The sequence below is a fragment of the Clupea harengus genome, chromosome 14, assembly GCF_900700415.2.
Source record: "Clupea harengus chromosome 14, Ch_v2.0.2, whole genome shotgun sequence".
NCBI lineage: Eukaryota > Metazoa > Chordata > Actinopteri > Clupeiformes > Clupeidae > Clupea > Clupea harengus.
In genome coordinates this window covers 22330216-22357063 of record NC_045165.1, presented here as the reverse complement: position 1 = coordinate 22357063, position 26848 = coordinate 22330216, and the positions used below count along the sequence as shown (strand labels likewise).

The following is a 26848-nucleotide window of genomic DNA, read 5'->3' as shown; positions in this document are numbered from 1 at the left end:
ATTGACCACAGTAGTCAGCTCATTCAATATTTTATTATACTATAAATCTGAACAAAGATATTCTGCACTATTTAAAGGTAGTGGTGACTTTATATCTTGGAGTGTCATTTTAGCTGTTTACAGTTGCCTACACAGTAACTGGGAGGGCTAAAGTGCATTGAGTAAATCCAGAAAGGGAGAAGGATTTACAGGCTCTGCTAGTGAGAATGGAAATATTGCAAACAATGGGGCAATTTGACTTGCATTAACTGGTCAGCAAGAGCTTGTGATTTTATAGTCAGCGCCGGGCATTTCATAATCCTAACCATATCCGACATTAGCAGTGAGTTCACATCAGGAGCAGTGAAGCTCTTTGAGTGGTAAATGCTTATGGCTCCATATTATTTCTAAGTGTGCGTAATAGGGTGAACTATAGAATTGATGACCAAATGGAAGCAATTAATGACTCTCTCGTTGTCAGTTACCTGTTCAGGCTTTTGACTGGTGCTGGTTTCTCCTTTATGTTGCCTGGTATCGTATCTGTAAGAGTGTGCTGTCGTGTGAGAATGCTTACCTCTTATCAAGGCATTTTATTCTGTCAAACAAGGTGAATAACAGAGGATTAAATGCATGGGGATCAATCCAAACCTAATCATTATTATGCACTTGGATGCCTCGGGTAATCGTTTTAGCCGTGTGCAGGATTTTTAAGGCTTTAAGGTGCCACCATGGAGGCGACACTGTTGCCGGAGGACTCGAGCGTTACAGGAATCACCGGTGGCAACATGGAGGTCTTTTTCTTACTACACATCCCATGCTGCTCAGGTCTGATGCTGTATAGTCTGATGACGGAGTCTAATTTATAGACTATACACCGTGATGTCAGTGTCTAATGTCTAATAAGACCATGTCTGTCAGCCTAATGGGATGCTGCGAGGGAGCTCTATCTGGCGCTGCTGTTTTTCTTAAACAGATTGTTCTGTGATAATTACCTGATTATCCCTCATGAAGTGCTTTGTTTCCCTCTATACTGGTTAATCAGATTGAGCAAAATGCCTCAATGTCAATTTATGCAGGCACGGTCTGGAAGTCGTTAAAAATCTCTGTTTATTTGTTTTACTGTGTTGATTGTTGTTTTTCTTAAATGAGAATTGAAACCAAGGAACCATTATGGGGTCATTGCACAGTGAAAAGCTGTGTACACAGTTGTTCTCTCAAAGCTACCTGCACAGCACTGCACATATTCCTCTGTTGGGGACTTAATTGCATTTTGGGGGTTGATAAACACTTGGCTCCAGAAATAGCACTGCAGTATATCACTGGGCTATATTTGGGTCCCATTATCAATGCAGCCGCGGTGACTCAGGGTCCCGGGGGAATTCATGCTCTGTCTTTGATGTAAGTCACCCGAAAGGTCTTTGGATTCACATTGGGCCAAAATGAAAGAAAATAAAGGTCCTATTTTGGTCAGCTTTCATCAACAAGGGCAGTCAGGCAGGTAGATTGAATTGTTATTCAAGGATGGGGCATTAGGAAGGGTGACTTTTAAACGTCCACAAGCTTGTTGCTATGTGCCTTTCTTCATTCATTCATTCATTCATTCATTCATTTATTTATTTAGTTAGCTACACGTATTTGCATCGTCCCCACTTTTTATGCAGAGTAACTGGGCTTCTTTTCACATTCCAAACCACTAGAGGCACAATTCACCTCGCTGATGACAACTCTAGAGAGCACTTGAGACCCTGCAGAGCGAGTCCACCTGTGTCCGCTCTGTGTCTCCACCAAGCCACCAAGTGTGGCCAGCATGAGGGGGTCTGTGTGAGGACCACTGATTTATTTTCATCGTCACTGGATGCTACAGCCACAAGGGACGAAAAAACACAACGTTGCTGCCTTGGTTCAAATCAGAACTGCTGACAATTACGACTATCACCGGAGATGGTACTGCATCATTGGCGGAGCGGTTCCACAAATTAGTCCCCAATTATTCTTCCACCTGAACTTCCCGCCCCCTTTGCAGCCCCGTCGCTTCCTTTGGAATGGGAGGCTTGATTCAGGCGCTAGAGGTGGCGGCGCAATAAAGTGTTAAATTAAGTGAGAAAGAGGGTGAGCCAGTGCCAACAGCCAGGCTCATCACCACCTGCCACCTCGTTTACACTCTCAAATCTGCTCCCCTCTGGGCACTGGCACCCTTTCTCTCTCTCTCTCTCTCTCTCTCTCTCTCTCTCTCTCTCTTCTCCCTCCTCTTCTTACACTCACTGTCTCTATCAACTTCCATGTCCGCATGGCTCACTTACTCTCTCTCTCTCACTCTCTTTCTCTTATCTATCCATTCTCTCTGGATCTCTCTGTAGATTAAGGTGTCCCTCAGCCCCCTTTTCTCTCACTCACTCACCCTGTTTTCCATCTCTGTATCATTTTGTCCCTCTTACCTTGACTATCCTACTCTTTCATCTCCCGTCTCATTTGCTTCCTGCTGCGGCAGCTCCAATGGCTCTCGAGTCTCTCTGGGTTCATTGTCCCATCAGCAAGGTGACATCTTCCCGTCACTCTCACTGGAATTCCTCTTTCCCACCAGAGCAATCATCCCAGTCGAGTGCCACTAGTCCATGCTGTGTGGTCCAATATTTACTGTTTTGACATGCTATAGGAAGGCTTTGAAAAAGTGTTTTTGTGCAATGGTGAAACATTTTGGATTGATATGCCAATAGACCCCTCTTGCTGTGCATTAACATACCAAAACTATTAGTCTGATATACAATGCACAGAGAGCTAGTTCATGGAAATTCAAGGTAAATTTAGTTTATTGCTTGTGAATTATAGTGTAGTGTAGAAACCCTCCCCCCCCTATTTTTTTGTTTCATTATCACAGCATAAATAGAACAGGACAAATCCACACAACAGCTCTGTAAACTGTTTTTAACTGTTAACTGTAAACTAGTCTTGACTGGCACGTTTTCAGCACTAGAAGAAATGGCTGTGAAGTGCAGCTATTAGTCAGGGTGACAGAGGCATATTTAGTGATTCAGTGTATAGAGAGAGGCATATTTAGTGATCCAGTGTAGAGAGAGGCATTTTTTAATGATCCAGTGTGTAGAGAGGCATATTTAGTGATCCAGTGATCCAACAAGCTAAATGTAGCTCCTCTTTAAAATTCCCTACCATAAAAAAGCATTTTATAATGCCATTTTTTTGGTTGCCGAATTAATTCAGTTTTCCACGTAAACGCAGCTCCCCTGCGAAGAGTACAAAGTGACAATTAGGCTTTGATAGTTTTGCTGATTGGGCATTGCGGTAGGATTTAATAAGCCAGTTAATTACCATATTGACTTGCCAAAGGTGATCAGTTCAGAGGGAAAGAGAAGGAGAAATAGGCGCCTCGTGATGAAAGACAAGCTAAACTGCAGCTCAGGCAGAAAGCATAGGGCTTCTCCCAGGGTGAGGCCTGACAATGACTCAATAAAGCTCAGCTTCTTGTTGTCGTGGATACGGAGAGCTGTGTTCTCTGTGTCCTCTCGAGCGGTGTGCGTGCATGCGTACGCATGTGTGTGATGAAAACATGGTCTCTCACGGCTTTGTTAGTCTCACTGCAATAACCATGCCCTGTATAAGTAGACACGAGAGAGAGAGAGAGAGAGAGAGAGAGAGAGAGAGAAAGAGAAAGAGAGAGAGAGAGAGAGAGAGAGAAAGAGAGAAAGAGAGAGAGATGGAGCTGGAGAGAGGAAGAGAAACGAGTGACAGTGACAGTTTTGCCCAGGCATTAGTGCCTCCACAGACATCAAAGGCCCTCTGAAACCTCGAGGAGGTCCTGATGTGTCTTGGCACGAGGGGAGCAAGTCAGAGCCAGCAAGCCTCATCCAATCCGAGGGCAAGATTGTGAGGCATCAAGAGGGGGAAGGGGAGGGGGAGAAAGGAGGGTTTCAATCCCCCACCTACCCACCAGCATGTGAGGAGTCTGTGACATCCTTATGTAAGCCCTGGTACCGTTGCCTTCTGCCTCGGCCACAGGAGGCCGGCCCGCTTGTCATCAGCTTTAGTCGCGTTGTCATCGCAAGATCGCCTCAGCGGAATTGACTTGCCAAACTGCATCTGGAACTACAGTAGAGCCACACCTCCCTCAGGAAGGATGAACATACATGAACTCCCACACACACACAACTACACACACATGCCCAAATGCCTTCTCTGCTCCCCTTCACAAATGCACACTTAGCTTAGCACTTAGCGTCTAACCAAGGGCTTGTGATTTGGGGGTATGAGCAAAGGCTTCATTTTAAGTTGCACATCTTTCAGAGTGGCTTCATACTGTGACTGAAAGATGAATGACTTCAGATGGGAATGCATTTTCTTCTTCTTCTTCTTCTTCTTCTTCTTCTTCTACTGCCCTCCAATCTCTCCACTTTATCACTGATTTCAAATTAAACAAATCTCACCACAGCTTGCACCTGTCCTCTGGCATTTTTTCTTTAATTAAACGTCTAAAAATATCAAACTCCTCGAAGACTTAATTAACCCAAAGACTTCAGTGTTTACACAGTGCATGTTTGTCCTCTGTGTGTGTTTATGTGGGGGAGCTTTCATCCGAATGTGTACTGTGCGTATGTGTGGGCGAGTGTGTTCATAAGGAAACGTGTGGTACATGCGGAGAGGAGATGGTTACACTGGCAAGGCAACACTTGATGTTGACATTGCATAAAGTCCCATGAAGGGGACTTACAAACGCTGCATTATCTGTCAGTCACGGCTGACTCATAGACATAGATGGATTTGCATCCAGCTCATATCATAGGTCAGTCACACAGGTGTAGTTTTTGACCCATTGTATTATTATAACTGCTGAATATGAAGTTGTGTGTGAGAACTGGGGTCATTTAGTAAACAGTTATTCAGGCTGTTTGATGTTAATGTGTTGGAATAATAACAGAATGAACGCCTTTGGCTACTGCTAAATGAGAATTATGGCCAAAAGGCAAAGAAGTGTTCACTTCTGTCCTAATTCTTCCCATTAAATACCTGGGTCTCTCCATTATTGACACAGTAGAATTTTTCTCTTTATGAGTAAGCAACTGTCTGTTGGGATGATTATGGGCTTTCAAATGTCAATTTGTTATTTTTTGGTCACTTGAGTTGCTTACTAATATCGTGTTTGACTCTACTTACTGTTAAACTAAATGAGATTTTTGCACTGTGGTTTTTAAATAGCACCCACATTTGAACTGTGTTGTCACGGTCATTCTGGTGCTTAAAAAAATCAACCCGAACTCTCTGACCTTTCTTTCATCTTCCTTTTTCCACCCTGTTGACCCGTGTCGTTGCCGGGCAGCTGCCAAACCCTGTCATCAGCTTTATAATGACAATCATTAGCGGATGTCAAAAGCTTGCCTATTGGCACTGTACCACATCACAGCCGGTGGTTTCAAAAGGATGACAGAATGTGTGACGGAGATGACACACTATTCTCTCTAGAGCTGTGATCAACTCCTGGTCCATTAGTAACCTCGCCAGAATGTTCTGTGTGTTGACGCAGGCCGGGGCTAAGAAAGGGCTCAATGCTAAGTAATATGATGAAGGAGATGAATGCACTTTTCTTGAATGCCATCAAAGATACCAGCACATTGGTTGATCATGCGTGGTATTGTTACTAATGAAAAGCACATGTCCATTATCGTGATGAGATGTGTTGTACAGGCAGAGGCTGTCATGATAGATAATGCTAGTGAGATTGGAGAGATGGGCCTAATCAATTATTGCTAAATGAGAGGGGAGTCATTGAAGCCCCTTTCACATATCAAATCCATTAATTTGTCAGATGAAAACAATCCGTAATTGATGACGAATTGACATTCTCACTTAGTCGTCAATCACAACCAAGTTCATTGTCTTCCTTCCCACATGAAACAGCTTGTTACGGAATAGTGACTACGGAATAGTGTAGTGACTCAAATAGAGCAGTATTCATGGCATTCATTCATGGCACAGTCATAGTTAAGGTCTCAAGACAGTTAACCTAGCTATCTAACTCTAGTTTAGAGAGCCTTTTTAACGGTTGCCAATTGCCAGGGTGTGTTAATACGAACTAATTAGTTGCTAAATTAATTAATCTTATGTATTTGGGGGCCAAGTAGAGAAGCTTCACAGTGTTTATTTTAATTGTATAAGTTAAATTGAGAAGACTGTAACATCAGCTAGATAACTAGCTATCATTTCATGCAAAAGGAACTCAGCCATTTAAACTGTTTAAGGTTATTTAAAAGTTTCCTTAGCTTGCTAGCTAGCTAGCATAGCAACTAGGAAACTGTACCAGCCAGGCAACACGTTTTCTGCATAGCTTGCAAACCAAGTTTAATTTCTCAAAATCAGCTCACCAATAAAAGACAGTGATTCCCCCCCACTTAGACATTAAAGAATACTGAGAGAAATGATGGGACATCAATGGGGCAAGGGCTTACTCTGATATCAATACAGTTAATGAAGGGGGAGAAGGCCCCCCCACTCCTTGCTCTTCTCGGAGACACCAATACGGCATAATAGCAACAAATAAACAGATTTCAATGTGAGTGGGAATTGGGTAGAGAGTTTGTCATTCATTTACATGTCAAAGTATACCCCTTTGTGTGCATACAGATACACATATAAACGCACACATACACACACTCTCTCTCTCACATACAAACACACACACACACACAGTCCATAGCTATGGGACACAGACACACACACAGTGTCTTGCCCTACTACAGTGTTTAGTGTGCCTGAGGGCAAATTGGAACCCTAGGGTCTGGCATGTATGTGGGTTGGCATCTCGACTACAGTCTGGTGTGTGCGTGTGTGTGTGTGTGTGTGTGTGTGTGTGTGTCTGTGTGTCTGTGTGTGTGTGTGTGTGTGTGTTCTAAAAGCTCGCACTGAGCCTGACTCAGCCCCTGCTGTAGCCGCTGTAATTGAATTCTGTTGTTCACCTCAAGTGAAGATGTGCTTGTATAATGCCAAAATCTGGCCCGACTTTTTCTATCGGAGTCAGTCATTGACGCAACAGCGGCGCTGAGTGGGACTTGATGCTCTCTGTCCTCTGAGTGGTGAGACAATTTACCTCCCTGTGACCCAGGAGACCGCGGCTCCTGCTCGGACAGATTCGCCAGCAAAGAGGTCAGCATGGTCCATTTTCACATGTTACTTTTCTGTCTGTGCTGTCGTGACTCTCCAGTCCTAAACCCCTTAAGTGTTTTTTTCATGAGCTCTTTGAAAAAGGTGAAGGGTCTTACATGGAGCACCTCTACGCATAAAACGTTCCTGTGGGTTGCACTGGGTTTTTCATACTTTTGTTAAAACAGTAGGGCTTGTTAGAGGTTTCGTAGTGGGACTTTTCTCTGTATTACTCTGTTGGGACGAGAAAACAAAACAAACATTTTCTAAGACTCTAAGTACAACGTTTGATATGGGGAGAATTTACTTACTATAAGAACTCAATTCTTGATTGATACAGATTTAGTTTTCTTTTGCTGGCACGTTCCGCACGCTTCAAAGACAACTTGACAACAGACAACTTGTCACCGAGTAGTCACTGTTATTTCATCCTACACAGGAGTGTGTGTTCTCCACACTTGTGAAAAGAGCGCTCTGTTTGGCGGTGGCCTCAAAATAGAACAATTTTCTGTGGTTCTGGTTTCTATTACGGTCCTCTCATCTGAATTCTATAGCCCCATGCGGAGCCGTGTGGGACACTTCAGCTCCAAATGGCCCTTTGAGAATGAAAAAGGCTCTCAGAAGTGAAACACTTTTGCTTGGTGGTCAAATAGAGAAGGGAAAGTGGTAATAACATGCAGGTGGTTTTACAAGTGACCATGCCATCCCAGGCATAAAATGACAGTATGAGCCTTTTGCTATCAGCTAGATTCAATCTAACAGCATATGCATCCATTGAGCGGACCCATCTACTCGAGGTGAGGAGAGGTACTAGTTTCCTCCTAGAATGATCATCACTGACATAGAGGGTAGAAAATTATCTTGTAGGAGTTTTACACTAAAATGTTGCCGTCTCACAAGCATGTATATGCGTGTTATCATGTGTAGATGCGAACAAGAAATAATGAAATCTCATGGCAAATGTAAAAAAAGTAGTTTAAAAAGAACTGATATTTTGTACAGTGTACAGTTATTCTTTTAGTCAAGAACCAAGTGATAGCATTGTTTCCATGGCTGTGAGACTCCCCCCAACTATAGCTGTGACTTAAACAGTGTGTGTGTCGCCCCACCTCAGGTGCCTCAGGATGAGTGGGGTGGTTACCCCGGCAGCGACGGCAAGGACGACGAGATCCCATGCCGGCGGATGCGCAGCAGCAGCTACGTCAAAGCCATGGGCGACGAGGAGAGCGGCGAGTCCGACTCCAGCCCCAAGACCTCGCCGCAGAAGAGTGCCCGCTCCGACGCCCTCGTCAAGTCCGTCCTGCAGAGGCAGCTCTCCGACTCCCAGAGGTAAGTCCGCCGCTATCCCATCCCCCACTGCCCCTCTTCTCCCATGCCTACTCATCATTCGTCTGGGTGACCTGCCCCTCATATCGCCCCCCAGTGGTGTGGGGGAATGCCGGCGACAGCTCGCACATCCCAGTGTGTGTGCATCAATCATGCTGAATCCATGCATAATGTCTTCCTGAGGCTTGTCTGCCTCACGAAACATGTGGCAACAGCGGAGGAAAGGATTTGTGGAACACACCGTCCGATGCAGAAGCATTCCACCATGAAGCAGGTGTCGGTCTAAATCTCTCCATCCCCTTCAGATCCCCTGTCTGCATCACACCGTGGGCAACGTGCCTCCAACTCTTTAAGCTTTTTAAGAAACTTTCTTCGCACCAACATCACCCTTTTATCTTACCACACCATTTATACGTTGACTCAAATAAGCCGACAAGTGCGTTATCTCCGAAGAAAGTTGTTTGAGGGCACAAAGGTTGAGAGTGATGTGCTTGGGAGAGAAAGAGTGAGGAGGAAAAAATGGGAAAGCCTGAGGTGAATAACACTGAGATGAGGGAGATGTTTTTCCTGCACGTCATTCAGTCATTCAGTTTCACTCAGAGTCTGTCGAGAGATTACTGATGGCGTACAGAAGGCCTCCTAAGAAACCCTTACTGGGACATCAGAGTAAAACAAAAACATTTGATGTGCCCTCTAACCATGACAAGGACAATACTGATACATCTGTAGCGAATAACATATTCAGTCTCCCTGAAAAAAAAAATGTTGGTGCAGCAAACTCAATTGCATTTCCCCCCAGTCGAAATGTATATACTTACCTGGATAATGGTATAATGTTATCAGATTATAAATCCATTAGCAAGATAATATGGCTGAGACATGACATACAGCACTGAGAGTGCATTTGGTTTACTTCATATCGGCCTAAGAGTCCTTATTTCCTGCCTGTGTATCCTCAATGTACCGTTGACGATATGCAGGTCTGCCAACACTGTAGAGAACGTTAATTATGATAGGAAGGTCAAAAAGGACTTTTCTGCCACATTTATTTTTTGTCTAATAAACGGATTGAAAGCAGATTATTTATTCACTGAAATCCGCCGCATAAATCAGCAGTCGGTGAAGTAGCAGTAGCGTCGTCGTCAGGATCACAAGTGTCTTGAGAGCATCAACTGGAACATGATGCAGGCAGAATAGCAAACAGCTCCATTACCCCAGCGACTGTAATAGCGAGACATCAGGACAAACGCACGAGTCGAAGATTAAAATGAATTACTCCGCCGATACTGGGAAATTCAATCACAGGACAATGATAATGAAAGCATGACGACGACGTCTGCATTTCGTTTTCTGGCACACCCTCGGCCCCAACTCCCCCATTACTGCAACCGAGAACACAGGCGGTGTTTATCTATGGATGAAAATTGCTCTCTCCCCCTCTATTTAGAGTCCAACGACCAAACTCCCATAAATGTCACAGCAGGGAACATGTTTTGTATCCTGTCCGTTCAGACTTTTTTTATGATTTCATGATTTTTATTATTTAATAAGTTATTTGGACAAAAGTTGATGAATGAACGGGTGCTAGACAGGAAATGAAAGGGGCCTAATATCTGTATCCTGTGCCCTTTTACACTTAGGTATTCAAAGAGCGGTCTTATAATTGCTTTTGTCCGTGCAGAGGTGTCCACTATCTTTACTTTGTGATCCACTCTTTCTCTTTGTGACCTCATGTCCCCTACATTAGCGACTGTCATTTCCCTTTCATAGCCCGTGTTGCTGGGCAACAGTAGATACTAGCTCCAACTCTAAGGGTCTGAGTGTTCATATTGCGGTTTTTTTATGAGCACCATTGTCTTTTTTCAATTGTCCCCAATGAGGAGAGAGCGTACGCAGCCACCTAGACAAAAAGCGCTACACCCAGCTTCTTTTTTCCGAGCGGCCGCTCTGAGCACTTCTTCTTCTGAACTTTTCAGTAAGGTGCTGGTGTCGTCACCGTCTCTCCCCAGTGCCCTGCCAGCACTTTTCTGCCAGAGAAGAACGCTATTTGGACACACGCCCTAATATTGTTGTCCTTTGAAAAATGCAGAACTTTGTCTGTGCCAGTTTTTTTAAGACTCCATATCTACAAAGAAACATTTACTCTTGCACCAACTGCCGTCGTCAGGGATTTGCTCTATTTGATGTTTAATTAAAAGATATTCTGCCCACTTCTTTCACCTTCATCCTAATTGCCGCTGTGTGTGTTTGTGTGTGTGTGTGTGTGTGTGTGTGTGTGTGTGTGTGTGTGTGTGTGTGTGTGTGTGTGTGTGTGTGTGTGTGTGTATGTATTTGTTTCTTTCACAGTGATATTTCTCACATGAATCTTCACACAGATTTTGACTTATATGTGGGTTTAATGAGTCACTTTCATGTAACATGGCTGAGTTTGTCTGTGCCAAATTATCTCAGAATGACAATCATCAGATGTGATCACTGTGGACTTTCAAGGGATAGTATCAACTGAAAATACCATAATAAATAGCAACTGTTGGTCTTTTGTGTCTGACAAACCATTGTGTATGCAGTGTCAGACATGCAGTACATTGCAGATGTGGTTTGATTTCATTATGAATAGTTACAGCAACTGCTAAAATAGCAGACTCTCAAAACACTGGTTCCTTTGGAACAGCTCTGGCTCTGCCATGTCAAATCCATTGTGTGTGGGGGAATTGAGCTGCAGTCGCACAGTGCAATAAGCAGTCCCATAGTTTTACCTCAGGCTTTTTTACACTGTGACTCTGCATATTCAGGTAGACAGTGAAGTGTGATATTAACAATATTAGTCAAGCAAACCTAGCCCTACATTTTATGAGGCAGATAATATTATCTTTAATTAAAGTTCCATCCTCACACTCTGCTCATCCTCCTCAGGTCTTCCAGTAGTGTCTGATATTAAAACAGTGGGAAGTTAGGTGGGAGGAAAGTTAAACCTGTGCTCACCATTGCCAACAACTTCTGAGCCTTTTCTTTGGTGTCCAACCTGACTCCAGACGGCGCCATCCACCACCTTAGTTTCGAAAATACTAACAGACTCTTCAATAGCTTACCTTACAGAGGAGGCAATATGAGCCATACAACTAGCTTCCAAGTCTCATTTCCACATGTTTATGCTGTGCTTTGGGTAGAGACCTAGTTTAGCTGGTCCTGGTGGCCGTTACTGAGTTGTGGTCTGGATCGTGCTCTCTGGCTGTGTGTGGCTGAGCCGGGCCTCCTGCTGGCTCTGCGTAGGGGACACAGCCAGGCTCATTAGGATTCACTGGGCTCCAGCGGCGCCGGCCCAGACAGGCTGTGTTGGGGCCAACGCAAATGCACAGACCACTGCAAAGCCAGCCAGCCAGCCAGCCAGCCAGCCAGCCAGCCAGCCAGCGCACTCACGGTCAAGATGACCCTTTCCCATGTCAAGTGTTTCTAACAAAATACATTTTTTCATCATGAGTGATTTTTGTTTGATTTCTTTTAAATAATGGTGTTGTGTTTCATAGGTGTGAGTCAATCACCGTTTCATGTGTTCATGTAGCTCTGTCGAGAGCTTTTATTCATATTCATTTCCATTTTGGGGGGCACTATAACTTATGCCTGCGTCGTATAGGGAAGGAAAAAATGAATAAGAATGCCTTGGAGCAAGTAGGAAGCTCATTTAAATGCTCTCCTCTGATTTGATTAGCTCACATTTCAGAGCTAATATTAAAGGCGGAATCTCACCAGGGCAGGCAGATTGGACTGGGAGTGAGTCGGGGGGAGTCTAGAGATTTTAGAGCACACTGTTGTTTGAATTAAATCTGTGGATGTGAGAGCATGGCTGCAAAGCGATAATTGGATCAAATCATAGAAGACATCCTGCACCTCATGACGCCAGAGGCAATATTATGATGATACTTAATGTTCATTTACCTATAGTTTAAGTGGAGCATCTTATTCTACCTGATGGCATTGTTAGGAGAGATTTATGTGACTGCAAATTGGCTGTGAACTGTTCATTAATTGCTTGATAGAAATGGAGGGATTTGGGGGGAGTTAATAAATATTTTGCTGTATATTTTGATGCAGGAGTTTGAATATTTCAAGATTTACTGAATGCCTTAACAGAATTCAGAGCAGCCTTAAAATGTCTGCTGAAAGTCAAAACATATGGCGAGCTGAACCCCTCAGCTTCTCTCTGTGCATCTGTTGTGCATCTGCCGAGTGGTTGCTTTGTGCTTATTATGTCAACATAATAAGCAGATTGGACTTTTGTTGCACAGAACTGTCTTTCACAGATGCTTTAGTGGACAGCGATGAATACAACCGGTGGACTGAAACATCTCTATTGAGGATAGTGTAACCATGCATCTTTCAAAGAAGTGCCCCTCACAGCATGTACACCAAACAAGTGCTGTCTTTATTTGAAGGAGTTTGTATTGACCAGATATGGATTCTTGCGTTCAGCCTTTGGTCCAGCCCTATCGATGGAACCACAGGATCCCAAACTAAGCATCCTAATATCCACACTCCTCTGCGGTCCTTTGTACCACAGAGGAAGGATTCCCACTGTGGTGTTCACGCCCTCCGGCTCCTTCTCCACTGATGCTGCAGGGGCTCCATTCTCTGGATTTCCCACAGACGCCACCCTGAGTTGGTCATAACTGCATAATCAATGCTCTTGGCTTAGTCATGCCGTTGATTGAGCAATAGATACGCACTGCTCTTCGAACACTGTGGGAAAAGTAAGAGCTCAACCATTATGTTAAGGACCGAGGCACACTTGCTAACTAGTGCCTATTTGGAATTAAATTGTTCCTGGTAAACAGGGGATATGGAGAGAGAAAAGGGAGTTTAAAAAAGAAATTCCCTGGAGAGAATCACTCTGCTCGACATTTTGTTCACACATGTATCAAACCACATCGATGGAGACGCATCGACAGCAATAAGTCGACATGTTCATCCACAAGGAAGTCGGTCGGAGCTCAGCCTCCATGTAAAACACCACAGCTGACTAACGCCTGCGCTGTGTTGCACCTCACCAGCCAGATTGGTCCTCGAAAGATGCCTTGTGTGCTGGCCACCGTCTGTTTCTTTCTTTCTTTCTTTCTTTCTTTTCACTCTTTTCTTTTTTTTGAACACCTCCTGTCTCGATTTCATAGCCCCACGGGGGAAACTCGACGAGTGCAAACTTGACAGCCAGGGTTTGGGGAGCTAATGGCGTTAAGGTGGAAATAACCTTCAGTGGGAGCTGTCACCCGCTGTGCTGCCTGACAGGGTCTCTCACTGTTCTCACCAATAAAGAACACATTACACACCGTGGCCCCCACGTCCCCGTGACTCGCTCGCTCGCTCTCCCCAACCCACCCAGCCACACCCCAAACATCACTCCTGTGAGACAAGATTGACATCAGTAATCATTTCAATTAATAATCGCGTTTCATCTTCTGCGAAGGTGCTGGAGGTCCCGCCTGTTTGCCCTGTGGTTGAGGCTGATGAATGGAGGTAGTATTGGATTATCTGAGGCGATTAAGAGGACTTGCCAGATTTGTTTAATGGAGGTATTTACCAAGACTTGTCAGGAGGAGCATGTGGCCTAATGCTGTAACAGCACAGCACTTGATAATGAATGACTAATAATTGAATGGCAATATGCACTCTGTGTCTTTCAATCTTTCTCTTACACTCTCCCTCCCGTTCCTATAATGATGGCTGGCTTTTTATAAATTGGGCAGGGTCTCCAAAAAGCAATCTAATCAATCCAAGTTATTTTGGGTGGATTTAAAAATAGCTCAATTTGTGATCTGTGATTATTCGCACATGGAGCCGTCTTAATTAATCAAAATTAGCTCACTTGAAACACTCATTAATGGGACATAAGGCAATTATTCACTTTAATCACATGCTTTGTGTATGCTTGTTACTCAGATCCAAGGTCAAAAATACCTTTGGGTGGCGGTGATACATGTGACACATTGCAGGAAATACAGTGCCCCAGAGGCCATGAGGTTTTTAGTTTGTGATTACTGTTCCATATGGAGTCGAACAGTTTCACAAAATGTGTATGATCTTTACATACACCTCATACACTGAAGTGGATCTAATCGCTTTTATTTGCAGGAATATGTCCATTATTCCTCATAGTGCATGTTTGGACATAGGATGTTGAAGAGCAATGTTCCATTCCCCAAGAATGATAAAATATGTTAGTCTAACAGTTAGCGGTTTGTCTCTTTGGATAAAAGCTAGTCTGCTAGTGCCTGGTAAACAAATACATGTAAACATGTCAGAGCCATGCTAATACCATGCCAGTCAGCGGCTATCTGACGTAGCGACTCTCGAAGTCGAACTGTGTTTCTTTTCTTGGTCCTCCAGCGTAGCCTCTGGTGCTGACTGCAGATGATGGCAGAGGGCTTAATACGACAAAGTGACTTTGAAAGCCTTCCCCGGATCCTTGTTCAGTGGCTGTTTCCTGTCCTCCCTTTTACTGGACAGAGCAGAACTTCATAGTCCATTATCCTGTGGTCGTTTGACAAAACACATGCAGGGAGTGCACTTCCTCTGCCTTCGGCCATAACGTCTGTGTCTCCATGTTGTTTTTTGTCTTAACAACTGTGTTGTACTAATATGACAGTCGTTGTGCTTCTAGACCTCTTAGTTCAGGACAGAGCTCATCCCGTTGCATTAAGCTGTCAATTTGAAATACTTACCGCAACAAACACAAGTGACACCCATAGATGTTATCACCATGTAAGATGCCAGACTTAACCGATTCTCCTGGAGTTCTCATGCACTCACGCACTGTTCACATTTACATTTTTAGTGAAGCGGTCACAGCAGAGCTTCAGCACAGCCCTTGCCTTTTGTGACGGGGGAATGTAACCTCTCCCTGCTGTTCTTCTGGATGTCGGCACAATGACTTTTGTTTCTCCGTGTAGCTTTGTTACTCGTCTGAAAAAGCACTTTCAGGGCCCTTTCACTGTGAACATGAAAGGGGGAAAGGGGAGAAGAAATATCAGAGTCTTCCGTCTCTATCAGGCTGTGCGTTGGGCTACAATAGGGGTGCATTAGCTGCAGTTGAGGACGTGGTGGGCAAATGAGCTGGTGGCGACTTGATAAAGGATCCCGTGCCAGTGAAAGAGCCCTCCGCAGATTCATCAGGGAACAAAGGCTAGCTCTTACAGGGGAGATTAAACATATTTTGTCCATAGATTAGGACATTTATATCAGGTGCAGGACAGGGCAGAGACTGAAAATTTGAAAAATGCATTTTTAAATGAATTTTATTTTATAATGTCCTTTCAGCCCTTCATATCATGAATCATAATTGATAGTAATTGAGAGTGAGCTTTCAGAAACTATGCCATACATGATCAAATGAAAATCTTTCATTTTCTTTATGTGATATTAGAATTTAAATCAGAAGGTCATATTGAACAAGTCATTCCAAATGTCAAAAATACATGCAATGTATCAGTTGAAAATCAGTTAAGAATGTCAATTAAGGCAACAGACTTGATTAAATGTTCTATAAACTACATATAAAAGCTTGTGATTAAGATCCTTTGTGTGTGTGTGTGTGTGTGTGTGTGTGTGTGTGTGTGTGTGTGTGTGTGTGTGTGTGTGTGTGTGTGTGTGTGTGTGTGTGTGTGTGACCTACATATGTCATACAGTTTCTTCAGTTCTTGGCTGACTGGTCTCTTTCTCTGTTCTATTTGTTTTTCTGTGTGTCTGGACATGGCTTGATTAGATCTTATTATCAATGTGATACTGTAAGGTAGATGAGAAGAATGAATGCCTTGTTATGCAACAATAGTTTTCATGTTTATAAGCATTGCTGCTTAAAAAATAAGTAATAAGGACATTGGTATTAAAATACTATGTAAGGTTAGCCTACATATTTGTTATCTAACTTGGCTAAAAAAATAAACTTGCTTGTGGCAAACACTATTGCAGACTGACATTACTACATAAAATAGGGCCCAGGTTACTTGCATTTGCAAATTTGGTTTGAAATGTTTCATACTGTATTCTTGATACCAGGCTACTATTTTCGAGCGGTCCTTACAGATAATGTCATGTCAATCATTGCTTTATTTTTACCGAATCTGGTAAGCTGCCAGCTGGAAGTTCTGGCGACACAAATTTATGAGAGAGAGGGGCTGCACACCCGCGTCCTCTCTCATCTCTTGCACGCAGCAGACACTAAATAACAATAATAATTGTATATAATAATAACAATAATATTAATTATTATACACGCAGACGCTCAGATGAGAACTTCTCAACCGCTTCAAATTTTATTTATAAATCTGAAATAATAACACAGGTCCAGACCTCGGTGACATCATAGCTGTTTATGGGCATACCGTAAATCCTCAAATAAAGACCGGGATTCAATTAGAGGCCGGGCTTCAGATAGTAGCCGGGGGCGTGGTCGATACGGACAAATAAAGGCCGGGCCCCGAATACAAGCCGGGGGTAAAAAAAAAGGTACCGTAGCATATTGTAACAAATCACGGAAGTATGGAATATTTGTTATGGCTATTTAATAAACACTAAACACAACACAATGTCAAAATGGCACGGGCTTTATGCCCTGGTACAAGTTATCACGAAGAGACTGTGCTACCGTCACACACCTGTATAAACTCAGTCCCAACACAGAACAACGGCATGCAATGAGAACAATAAGGAACATCGTTGAGTGCTAGTGTATCACATAGATAGAGGAAAGTATGCGCCCGCCGCACGGCATTATGGGGCGACTATGCCGGCACGTTACAATATTTTACTGTAGCCTACCAGAATCAGTCCATCAGCACAAAGCAGACATCACAATTTAATTGAATGCATTTCATAAATACATGTTCTCCTCATGTTGGCTAATTTCATGGCTGTTTGCAATAAAAAAAAAGAAATGTTTCAGCCTACAAGGCGAATTTGTTATTATACAGTTACTTGCCTAAACGATAGAAGACATTCCTCCAAAATACCTCTTTTTAATGATTTTGTTGTTTCTGATTTCCGCTAAGAAAAAGATGTTCTTCAGGCTAATAGAACTTTAACGTTCCAGGTGTTGCGTAGCAACCCATTACTTGCTGACTTCAAGTTACAATGACTTTCCGCTACGTTAAATTACCGGACTTCGTGCGGAATGATATGAAAGATGTGAATTAGAATTGCCAATGACAGCGGTCATTAACTTTTCGCAGTGGTGAATATCAAGAAATGACAGACCTGCTAACGTTGGGGTGCCCCATTCAAATCAACGGAACTTTTTTGAACATTCTGAAGAGCCGTAAGAAATAAAGGCCTGCCCCTAATACAAGCCTGCCCCAAATACAGGCCGGTGCGCTGTGCAGCCTAAGTAAATAAAAGCCCCGGCCACTATTTGAGGATTTACGGTAAATACATGTTTAAGATGGCGTTTATAATTTTTGTCAGAAAAAAAAAAGGCTTTTTGACCCACAATAATGCAGAAGTACAAAAGATAATTATAGCCAATATTCCTGTCATTCTATGCCTTGGTCCTTTGTTTTATGTCTGAATACATTTTTCACAATTTATAATAGTACCCTCAGAAGTATCATCATTGAATGTTTCGTTGCATTTTTCAATAACAAAACCTGAGAACTGTACCTTTTACTATCACAAAGTGTTTGAATGTCTGTGTTATCTTTGTTGAGTGTGTCTTTGTGAGTTTGTGAGTACCTCTGATCTTGGTTCTCGCTGTTCACCATTCCCATGCATCAGTCCACAACTGCACCTCACTCTCCACATGTGGCAGTTGACATCACATCGTGAATCACCGTCGAAGATCAGCAATGTTTGCTGCTCCACAGCTTCCAAAAGCAAACATTTTTGTCCCCCTTCCCCAAAGTCAAACATGTAAACATTCAGCAAAAAAAAACCTCACTCTGAAACCGGGCATTTTTCACCGTCCATCCCGTCAGCATTTTTAGTTTTTTTTCTGTGTCCAGTAACGACTCGTCTCTTCTCTCTGCCTACAGCTCGTATCGTTTGGATAAAATGAACAGTGACGTGTTAAACTACATCACCAATTTCGCTGCAGATCTAAGGTGAATACATACAGTACAGCACCCACCCCCACACACACACACAGCCCGCCATGTTGCAGTTGTCCGGATTGAGAGCCAGTTGGCAGAGTCCCAGTGCTGACGTGCTCAATATGGACGGCTCGTGCACCAAACCCTCACGCCGGACAATGAAAGGTCAAGAGTCCACCACAGAATTCCCATTCCAAGTGTTTCCCATGAACCGAGGCAGTCTTAAAAACAAAACACGGAGCAAACCTGGAAGGACACTCTTGCCAGGAATAAACCCAACTTTGAGTTGAAGGACAAGGGGGGAAAAGGGGCCAACTGTATCTCTGCTGAAACAGATTTTCTTTTCCCTCTCTCTCTCTCTCTCTCTCTCTCTCTCTTTCTGTCTCTAGAGATTAGGAGTAACTGTACGTACATATAGAAAGTCAGCAGCAGTGAGTAAAATGCTTACTGTACATAGTGAGGAACCTTTGAAAGGCGGCCCAAAAAAGTGCCTCAGATGAGGTCCACCATCAGTCTTTACTGCTGAGTGGGCAAGAGTTCAACACTCATAATGACACAGAAAGTCGGGTCCTTCGTTCCGCCTCGCATTTGTGGAGTTTTGAGTTTTACAGTTTGTAACTTTCAAGTAATGCTAAAAATGCACTTCTACGATCACCACTAGATCATGCATCAGTCACCATTCCCCTTCAAATTAACTGTTTTATTGGTTTAAATTCCCCCTCTGCCTTTCACTCATACTGCTATTGCTTCTTTTTGCAGTTCTTTTTCTCTTCGGCGCTAACCTCTTGTACTGAGAGGCGGCTCGCCTTCCTGGGGTTTTCAGACATATCGAGCCACTTCACACCTCGGCGCCTCTGTAGAACTGCTGGCTTGCTAACTAGCCGCCTTATTTGCATTTTCCCTCATTTCCCTCGATTGATTGGTTGCTTCAGCACAAAGGCAAATCGAACTGCCATTTTGAGGACACCACTCAACACGTCAATGACTTTGTTAACAAAACCCCCTGTCTTTGGCCTGACAGTGTCATAGTATGTCTCATTCTGGTTTGCAGGTGACAGGGTATCCTGCTGAACCATACAGTCAAATAGCAAATGTTCTCTCCCTGTGAGTGATGAAGGGTTCATTCAGATGTATTTTAAATTTGCTGTGAATTGTGTAACCTCACGGATGTGCTTATTTCATTGGGATCTCTGATGTCCTTTTATGTGTTTTGGAGATGGGGGTGGGGGCAGTTCACTTTTGAAACTGTGCTATAACTGGTTATTTCTGTCCTGTATGTGTGTGTTTGTCTGTTTGACTGTCGACGTCATTTTGTGTCTCCTTTCCTTCCTTCCCATTGTCCTTTCTGTTTTCCTCGTTCTCTCTCCCTTCCTTTGTTCCTCTCTCCCCTTATCCCTCTCCCTCCCTCCAGTCAGAGCTACCATTTGCAAGCCACGAGAGACATTCATCCCAGCATCACCCTGGATCCCTCCGCCAACTATAACTCCCCTAAGTTCCGTTCCAGGAACCAGAGCTACATGCGAGCTGTCAGCACCCTCAGCCAGGCCAGCTGTGTCAGCCAGGTGGGTCCACAAAGCCCTGGGGTGGGGTGGGGAGAAAACGGGCCTCAGTCTCAACCCCCAGTATGTCCCTCACATTCTGGGCACTCTGGTGTGGCCCAAATCCTAGGAAGAGCCACAGAGCTGCACCGTTCTCCGGGCCCAGCATCAGGACCGAGAGGAGACCCCTCCAAATCTCTCCTCCTACACTCGTATTAATAATGCATGAGGAGTGTTTGTTCAGCTCAAGCGCTGTTTGATTTTATTGTGAGGTGAGGTGTTTGCAAAGGGGTTTAATTTCCGCACGCCTATCCATGCGATTTGATGCTCTTTGCACAGGTAAAAGTGAATGTTGTTGAATATTTAAAGAGTGTCTCATCTTCGCTCAAAGTATCGATCCGCTCGGTGGTCAAGACTTTCTATTACTGTAAGTACATTATGTTACAGTACATTTAAATTACAGACAGTTAAATAAAGGAGTAGGTAGGAAACACTGTATATTTGGCTTAATTGTGACGTTCCTTCGTCATTGTTTTTACATATCGCAGTGCAGACAATGATGTTTTTCAGAAGGGTTCTTGGTGTTTCTTATTATTCTCTCAAAACGCAAGTCCACTTCGAAGCGTGCCTGATGGTTTTGTAATCGCTCGTTTTCACAGTTGATTGAGCCAGTGCAGTACTCCCCATTCTTTTTATTTTCATAAAGGACTTGGTTATCACAGACCTCAGTGTGAATAAAAGTTAGTACTGTGGTAAGAAACATTTCATTTTCATCCAAAAAGATCAAAACGTAGGATAAACAACGGAATAAGCAATTTCCTCACTTAGTGTTTGGGTAACTGAAAAAAGAATTTATGGACACAGTTCAAGGATTTCAAATGGGTAATGCTGAAATAGTCTCAATATATATTTGTCTTTCCACTAATGTTGACTAATATTGGTCTTCCTGAGCAAAATGTTGTGCTTCCAAAGATAGACTTATTGCATTTATCTTTGTGTAAGACCTGAATGTCTGTATTAAAGGAATGTTGTATTGATCCAACAGGAGTCTTAAAGATCACCTCAATTCCCTGCCATTCTTTTCAGTGCCTACCCATGCCACCTCTGAGGTCGTTACCAGATAATAATCTTTGCAGCAGAACAAGATGGCAATCTGCGATATTCTAGATTGCCAAATGGTAAACTCCAGATTGGAAGATAACCATCGAACAGATCCAGCGGCACTAAACTGATATCGCTCAGTCAGAAGATGTATATCTGAGGATTTTTAGATGGCATTCTAATGTCTTAAGGCAAGAGTCAGGCGGGCGTTTTCTCAGCTATTAGACAGGAGAATGACCCACTTCTAATGCTGACCTTCAGATTCTCTCCAATGGCAGAGTCAACATAGAGCCAAATGATATAAGAATCAATCACATTCAGTTGGGCAGAATGGTTTCAGGACAGCACCCTTGTTTTGCGATAAATCCCAAAACCTATAGAATAATAGCCCCTAACCTCTAGAGCTGAACCTTTAGAGCTGATGAGCAAGAGCTAATCACCGTTCCACTTTGGACCCTCATTTAGGTGAGCGAGACGGAGATCAACGGGCAGTTTGAATCCGTGTGCGAGTCGGTCTTCAGCGAGGTGGAGTCGCAGGCCATGGAGGCCCTGGATCTGCCGGGCTGCTTCCGCACACGGAGCCACAGCTACTTGCGTGCCATCCAGGCCGGCTACTCCCAGGACGACGACTGCGTGCCCTCCATGACATCCTCTACCGTCACGTCCACCATCAGATCCACGACAGGTAAACTCAGTCGCTCCGGCTCGCCGCGTCAATCCCACAGCAGTGTTATCGTGATTTAGCTCCCGGCATGAAGTGTTTGGGTGAGTATTTTGGAGGGCCTCGAGACTCGTTCGCTTTAAAGAAGTACTCGACATACACATTTGGCCCCACTGTAGGGGCCCATTAATATAGAAAGTACAGAGGGCCTTTCATTACACTTCACTCAAACCTCACTAGTCCTCGTTGCCTTATAATATTGACAGCGATCAACAGTGCAGCGTGTTAAGCTTTCTGAAGGCCTCCTAATTCATAATGGATTGATGTAAAAAACTCCTATCAAATATTTATAGACCATTGATCAAGCCCGGATAACCCATCTGCTAAGTATACTTGAAGTGATACTTTATGTAGAGTGTTACTTTAGTGGCTCTGTCACTCACTTTTTGCCTAAAAAGCAGAGTTATATGAATTCAGTGTTAGCATTTGACTGCACTTAATTCACAAATGATTGACCAGTTGGTCAGAACCGTCTGCACCAACCTTGTTCTATCTATGTCCTGCTCTCTCCACATCTTGGCTGCTTTGTGTGTGTGTGTGTGCGTGTTTTTTTTTTTTTTGCATGACATGCATGCGAGTTGCTTTGAGAAAATAACTGTGCTGTGCCTTTATTTTGTACACCCTTTGGTAACCGTGTTCCTTAAGGACCTAGGCTATGAACCCTATTGAATTAGGCTTACACACTTGTGGAACTGATACCTTAAACACTCCATAGCTCAAGGGATTGTCATTTTTTTTCTCCTCCAGTGTGTATGTGTGTGTGCGCCCGCGTGTGCTTGTATGAGTGTGTATATGTTTGTGTGAAAATGTGTGTGTGTGTGTGTGTGTGTGTGTGTATGTGCACACATTTGTGTACAGTGCGTGAGAGTGGATTGGATTTGGATATCTGTTCCATTTTCTGCCTCAGCTGAGACAGGGAAAAGTGACAGTGCTTTGGGGTTGGGGTGGGGAGATGTGAGGTGTGAGTGCGTGTGTGTGTGTGTGTGTGTGAGAGAGAGAAATAGAGGGGGGGGGGGTTGGGGGGTGCTCTGTATTTGTCCTCCAGTCCAAACACCCTCCCAGAAGAGGGTACCGCATGGCTGGGTCATTCAGGGCATTCATGAGTTTGGTTTGGTCCCCACACGAACACACACTCTGCAAAATGAGACAGGCCTATCTGAGCTGAGCCTTTCCTGCGGAGTCCACAGTAAAGCAGTCCTCTGCTCCACTTCCGTCCTGTGACTTTACAGACCAGTGGCTTAACGTTGTCTGACTGCACTGAGGAAAGTATCCATGTAGGCGTTTGGAGCGGTTGGGTGGGGACACACTGGAGAGCCTGGGCAGGTAGTTTGAGCATTTTCTGATTCATATTTTCACTGCCTTCTCAATGAAAACATTTCGTGTTGTTTCTTCTAGGAGTGAGCTTTAACTGACAACTGAGTGATTGAGAAAGGGACATGAACCCCTAATAGGAATGTCACTAAGATTAATAAGTGAGGTGATCCTAAACCACCCTCTCTGGTAACTGTTTAGTTGGCAACCGAAACATTGTATTTTAACTTGCAGAAAACATTCTGTATCTATGGAATTGTTACATCTGACTGCTCTCATGAAGCAGTTTAGGAATCCAAACAACTCATTTTTCTAAGTTTCCATGGAGGCCATCAACCACTCTACAAGTAAGGAGTAAGCATTCTCCCCTGGTTGTCCTCAGGTAGAGGGAGATGGTAAATTGTTGGTTCTGTCTTTTGACTTCAGGTTGACAGGTCGTACAAGACCTAGCACGTTCAATAGGGTTCATACCTGCTTTCCTTGGAGACCACAGGGTGCCAGAGGTTTTGAAGCTTTCATTTTTGCATTTGCTTCTCTCTGATGCACAAAAGTACAGACCTCCATCATCACAGAGAATTGATTTGATCCCGTTTGGATTTGATTATACCAAAGGTTTGTCTCCATTACTTCACTGACGTTTATTGAGAAAATTGTGCAGGCAGACGTCTGCGTTGTGCCTTTAATGATGAGGGATGTCTATGCAAGCACACATTTCAGTGAGAAGGCAGTGTTATCCATTTCCTTAAAAAAAAGAAAAGAAGAAACAAAACAAGCTTATGTGAGTCAAAATGAGCAGTGAAACCAGCTCCAGGCTGAACTAAATTTGAATAATGTTAGTTTTCCTTGTCTGTAATAGTGATCACTGTATCACTAAATCATATTGCAGGTAACACAATCATGTGTATTTGTCACAGCAGTTAAACAGAAAACAAGTTGTTATACCAAAGTGGGTCTTGGTTGGATAAATACGAAGGGGACTTCAAGTCTTGCTTTGACTCACATACGTTTGGTACTCACACAAATGCCGCCTGTGCGACTGCAAGCTCTCCAGATGTCCCCACCGGTGGGTGCCTATACGCTCGTGTGTTTATATTTGTCTTCCAGAGGGCCATGATTTGCTGGAAGGCACTAGTTTGCTTAATGAGGACAGTTTGCCAGATGACGAGGCAGAAATAATCTACCTGACCCGCCAGGATCTAGGCCGTCCCAGGAGAGCCGATAGGCTCCACAGCCAGCGGGCGGCCAGGGCGGCCGCCTCTACGGCTGCCACTCTGCCCTCCGGCGCATCCTCGGCTGGCATCGGCATTGCCAGCATCCCCCCAGCCATGCAGGCCAACGTCCAGGAGACGGCCGATCTGGCTGTGGCTCTGAGCCAGCAGTGGAGTGAGGACGTGTCAGCCATGCGTCAGGAGCTGGCCGAGCTGCGCCGAGACATCTGCACCGAACTGCGTGCCTTCAACAGCAACTTCTCCACCTTCACACAGCGCTACAACACCTGGTCCCCGAACTGGGGGAGGGAGGCCCCACATCCCCCTGCCTCTGCTGGTGCCGGTTCCACCACCGCCGGCCTCGTGTCCGTCAGCACCCAGGCAAACAGCAAGGGCCTGGTGAGGCAGAACACGGCAGATGCGGCCGTGAACTGCCCCTCGCCTGTGGACTTGAATGTCATGAACTCTCCAAGTCCAGAGCCTCCCAAATCCAATGTTCTACATCTGCCCCATTCAGGCTATGGGGGCCATGTGGTGGCAGAAATGTGCGTTCCTGAAAGTGCCCTTTCAAGCCCAGAGTCAATCGACCTTATGGCAGAGTGTGTGGACTTTACATTAGACCCTCAATCTTCAGAGTTACGCAATGTCATAGACCCAATGTTCCCTGTAGAATCTTACGTTCCCCTTAGTCCCCCATCTAGAGAACCATGGTATCCCGAGGGCACAGGCTCATCTCCGGAGCCTGTGTACTCAGAGTCCGTAAGTCCATCTCCAGAACTTATAGATCCAAATCTCACAGAGTCCCCAACACCTCTGCATGTAGAGCCCACCTTCCAAACACAGCCACTTCTAGAGTACCTTGACTCAGATGTAGAGTCTCTGTCTAGTCCTGAACCTTTGGACAAAGCAGACTCAACCCAGGACCATCCACAGCCTATGGAGATCAGCTTAACCAGCTCCCTAGAACTACTACAGTTAGATATTAGCTTCCCAGATCCTCCACCACCAGTAACTATGGACCCAGAGTTCCTGGCCATGCCAGACCTGGATATGGAGAGCCTGAGCCCCCCCGAACCAGTAACCTTTGACTCCTTCTCATGCCAAGAGATGCTGTCTCCGTTCGACACTGCTGCTTTAGCTTGGAGCCCAGAGCCGTTGTCTGAGAGTCCAGTCCCCGGATATCCTCTAGAATTAGAGGACATCTCCTTACCTAATACTGTAGAGCCAGAGCCCCTAAATGTATCAGTCTCCAGTAGCACTGAAACGCTGCCTCAAGATGAAATCGTCATCTGCCTGACCGATGCAGGCACCCTCCACCATGCCGTCTTGTGCGCCGTCGAGGCAGACACCCAAGACTCAACCACCGAGTCTCTGGACGAGGAGGAGATGCAAGAGGCAGAATTCGTCTCTTCAGACAGTGAGATCATCAATGTAGCCAGTCTCTATTCAGAGGAGCCTGACCTCCCGGAACAAGACTCCAACCCGTGGAGAGAAACGCCGCCCTCTCCTGAGACCGTTCTCGGGGCTGAGTCTGGGTCGCCGCCAAGCCTCAGGCAGCCGAGCGCTGTGTGTTTGTTCGGGCAGGCCCTCCTGAGCAACCCTGCCTATCAGTGCCCCTTCCAGTTCCCACCCTGTGAGCTCCAGGACCCCTTGGATGCTCCTCAGCTGCTGCTGAGGAGCCAGTCTGAGACCCTCGAGAGCCTGGTCAGCTCCCCGTCATGCAGTGATTTCCTGTGGGTCAGGTGGCAGAAGAAGTCACAGGGACTACCTCCCTTGACAAGAAGTGCCAGTGTCGAGCTGTGGCACAGGAAGTTCTCAAACAACTCGCAGATGTCATACATGTCCCTGTCACTTTAATCATGCACCTCAAATGCATAAGGGAAGTGGAATAGATGCAGACAGAGTTAAAGGGTGTGTGTGTGTGTGTGTGTGTGTGTGTGTGTGTGTGTACAGATGTGTGTTTGTGTGTGTGCATGTATGCTTGTGTACATGCCATATGTCTGACCAATACACTTTGATGTATGTGGGGGTGTGTGCAGTTGTGTATGCATGGGTGAATGCACACCTAGTGTGTGTGTGTGTGTGTGTGTGTTTTTGCATGGATGAATTATGTTATGTTTTCACACCTTCGTAATATGTATGTGTGTAATTGTGTGTTACTGTGTGTGTGTGTGTGTGTGTGTGTGTGTGTGTGTGTGTGTGTGTGTGTGTGTGTGTGTGTGTGTGTGTGTGTGTGTGTGTGTGTGTGTGTGTGTGTCTTTCTGTCTGTCTGTCTTTGTCTGTATATATGTGAGTGGCTGTTTGCATGTTTTGCCGGAGGACAAAAAAGGATTGACTTAAGGAAATGGGTTTCAATTAGCCCTATTAACCTAAACAAAGCATCGGTGGCACTGTGAGGCAAAGAAAAAAACTGAACGCAGTCAATTAAACAGATCAACGCTTACTCAAATA

General features: G+C 44.5%; 1 protein-coding gene across 6 annotated transcripts in view; it reads left to right on the top strand.

Moving 5' to 3' along the window:
• dlgap2a (discs, large (Drosophila) homolog-associated protein 2a) overlaps positions 1–26848 on the top strand; it is a 162831-nt gene that overhangs the window by 109035 nt on the left and 26948 nt on the right. For 3 of the 6 annotated variants that reach the window (XM_031580156.2, XM_031580154.2, XM_031580153.2), the window contains exons 5-8: positions 8237–8451; positions 18462–18530; positions 19930–20080; positions 21623–21842. In XM_031580156.2, the coding sequence (XP_031436016.1) occupies positions 8237–8451; positions 18462–18530; positions 19930–20080; positions 21623–21842 (655 nt within the window). Of the gene's footprint in view, positions 1–8236; positions 8452–18461; positions 18531–19929; positions 20081–21622; positions 21843–24293; positions 26319–26848 lie in introns of those variants that run through there. The other 3 variants (XM_042709722.1, XM_042709721.1, XM_042709723.1) reach the window with 2 other exon arrangements.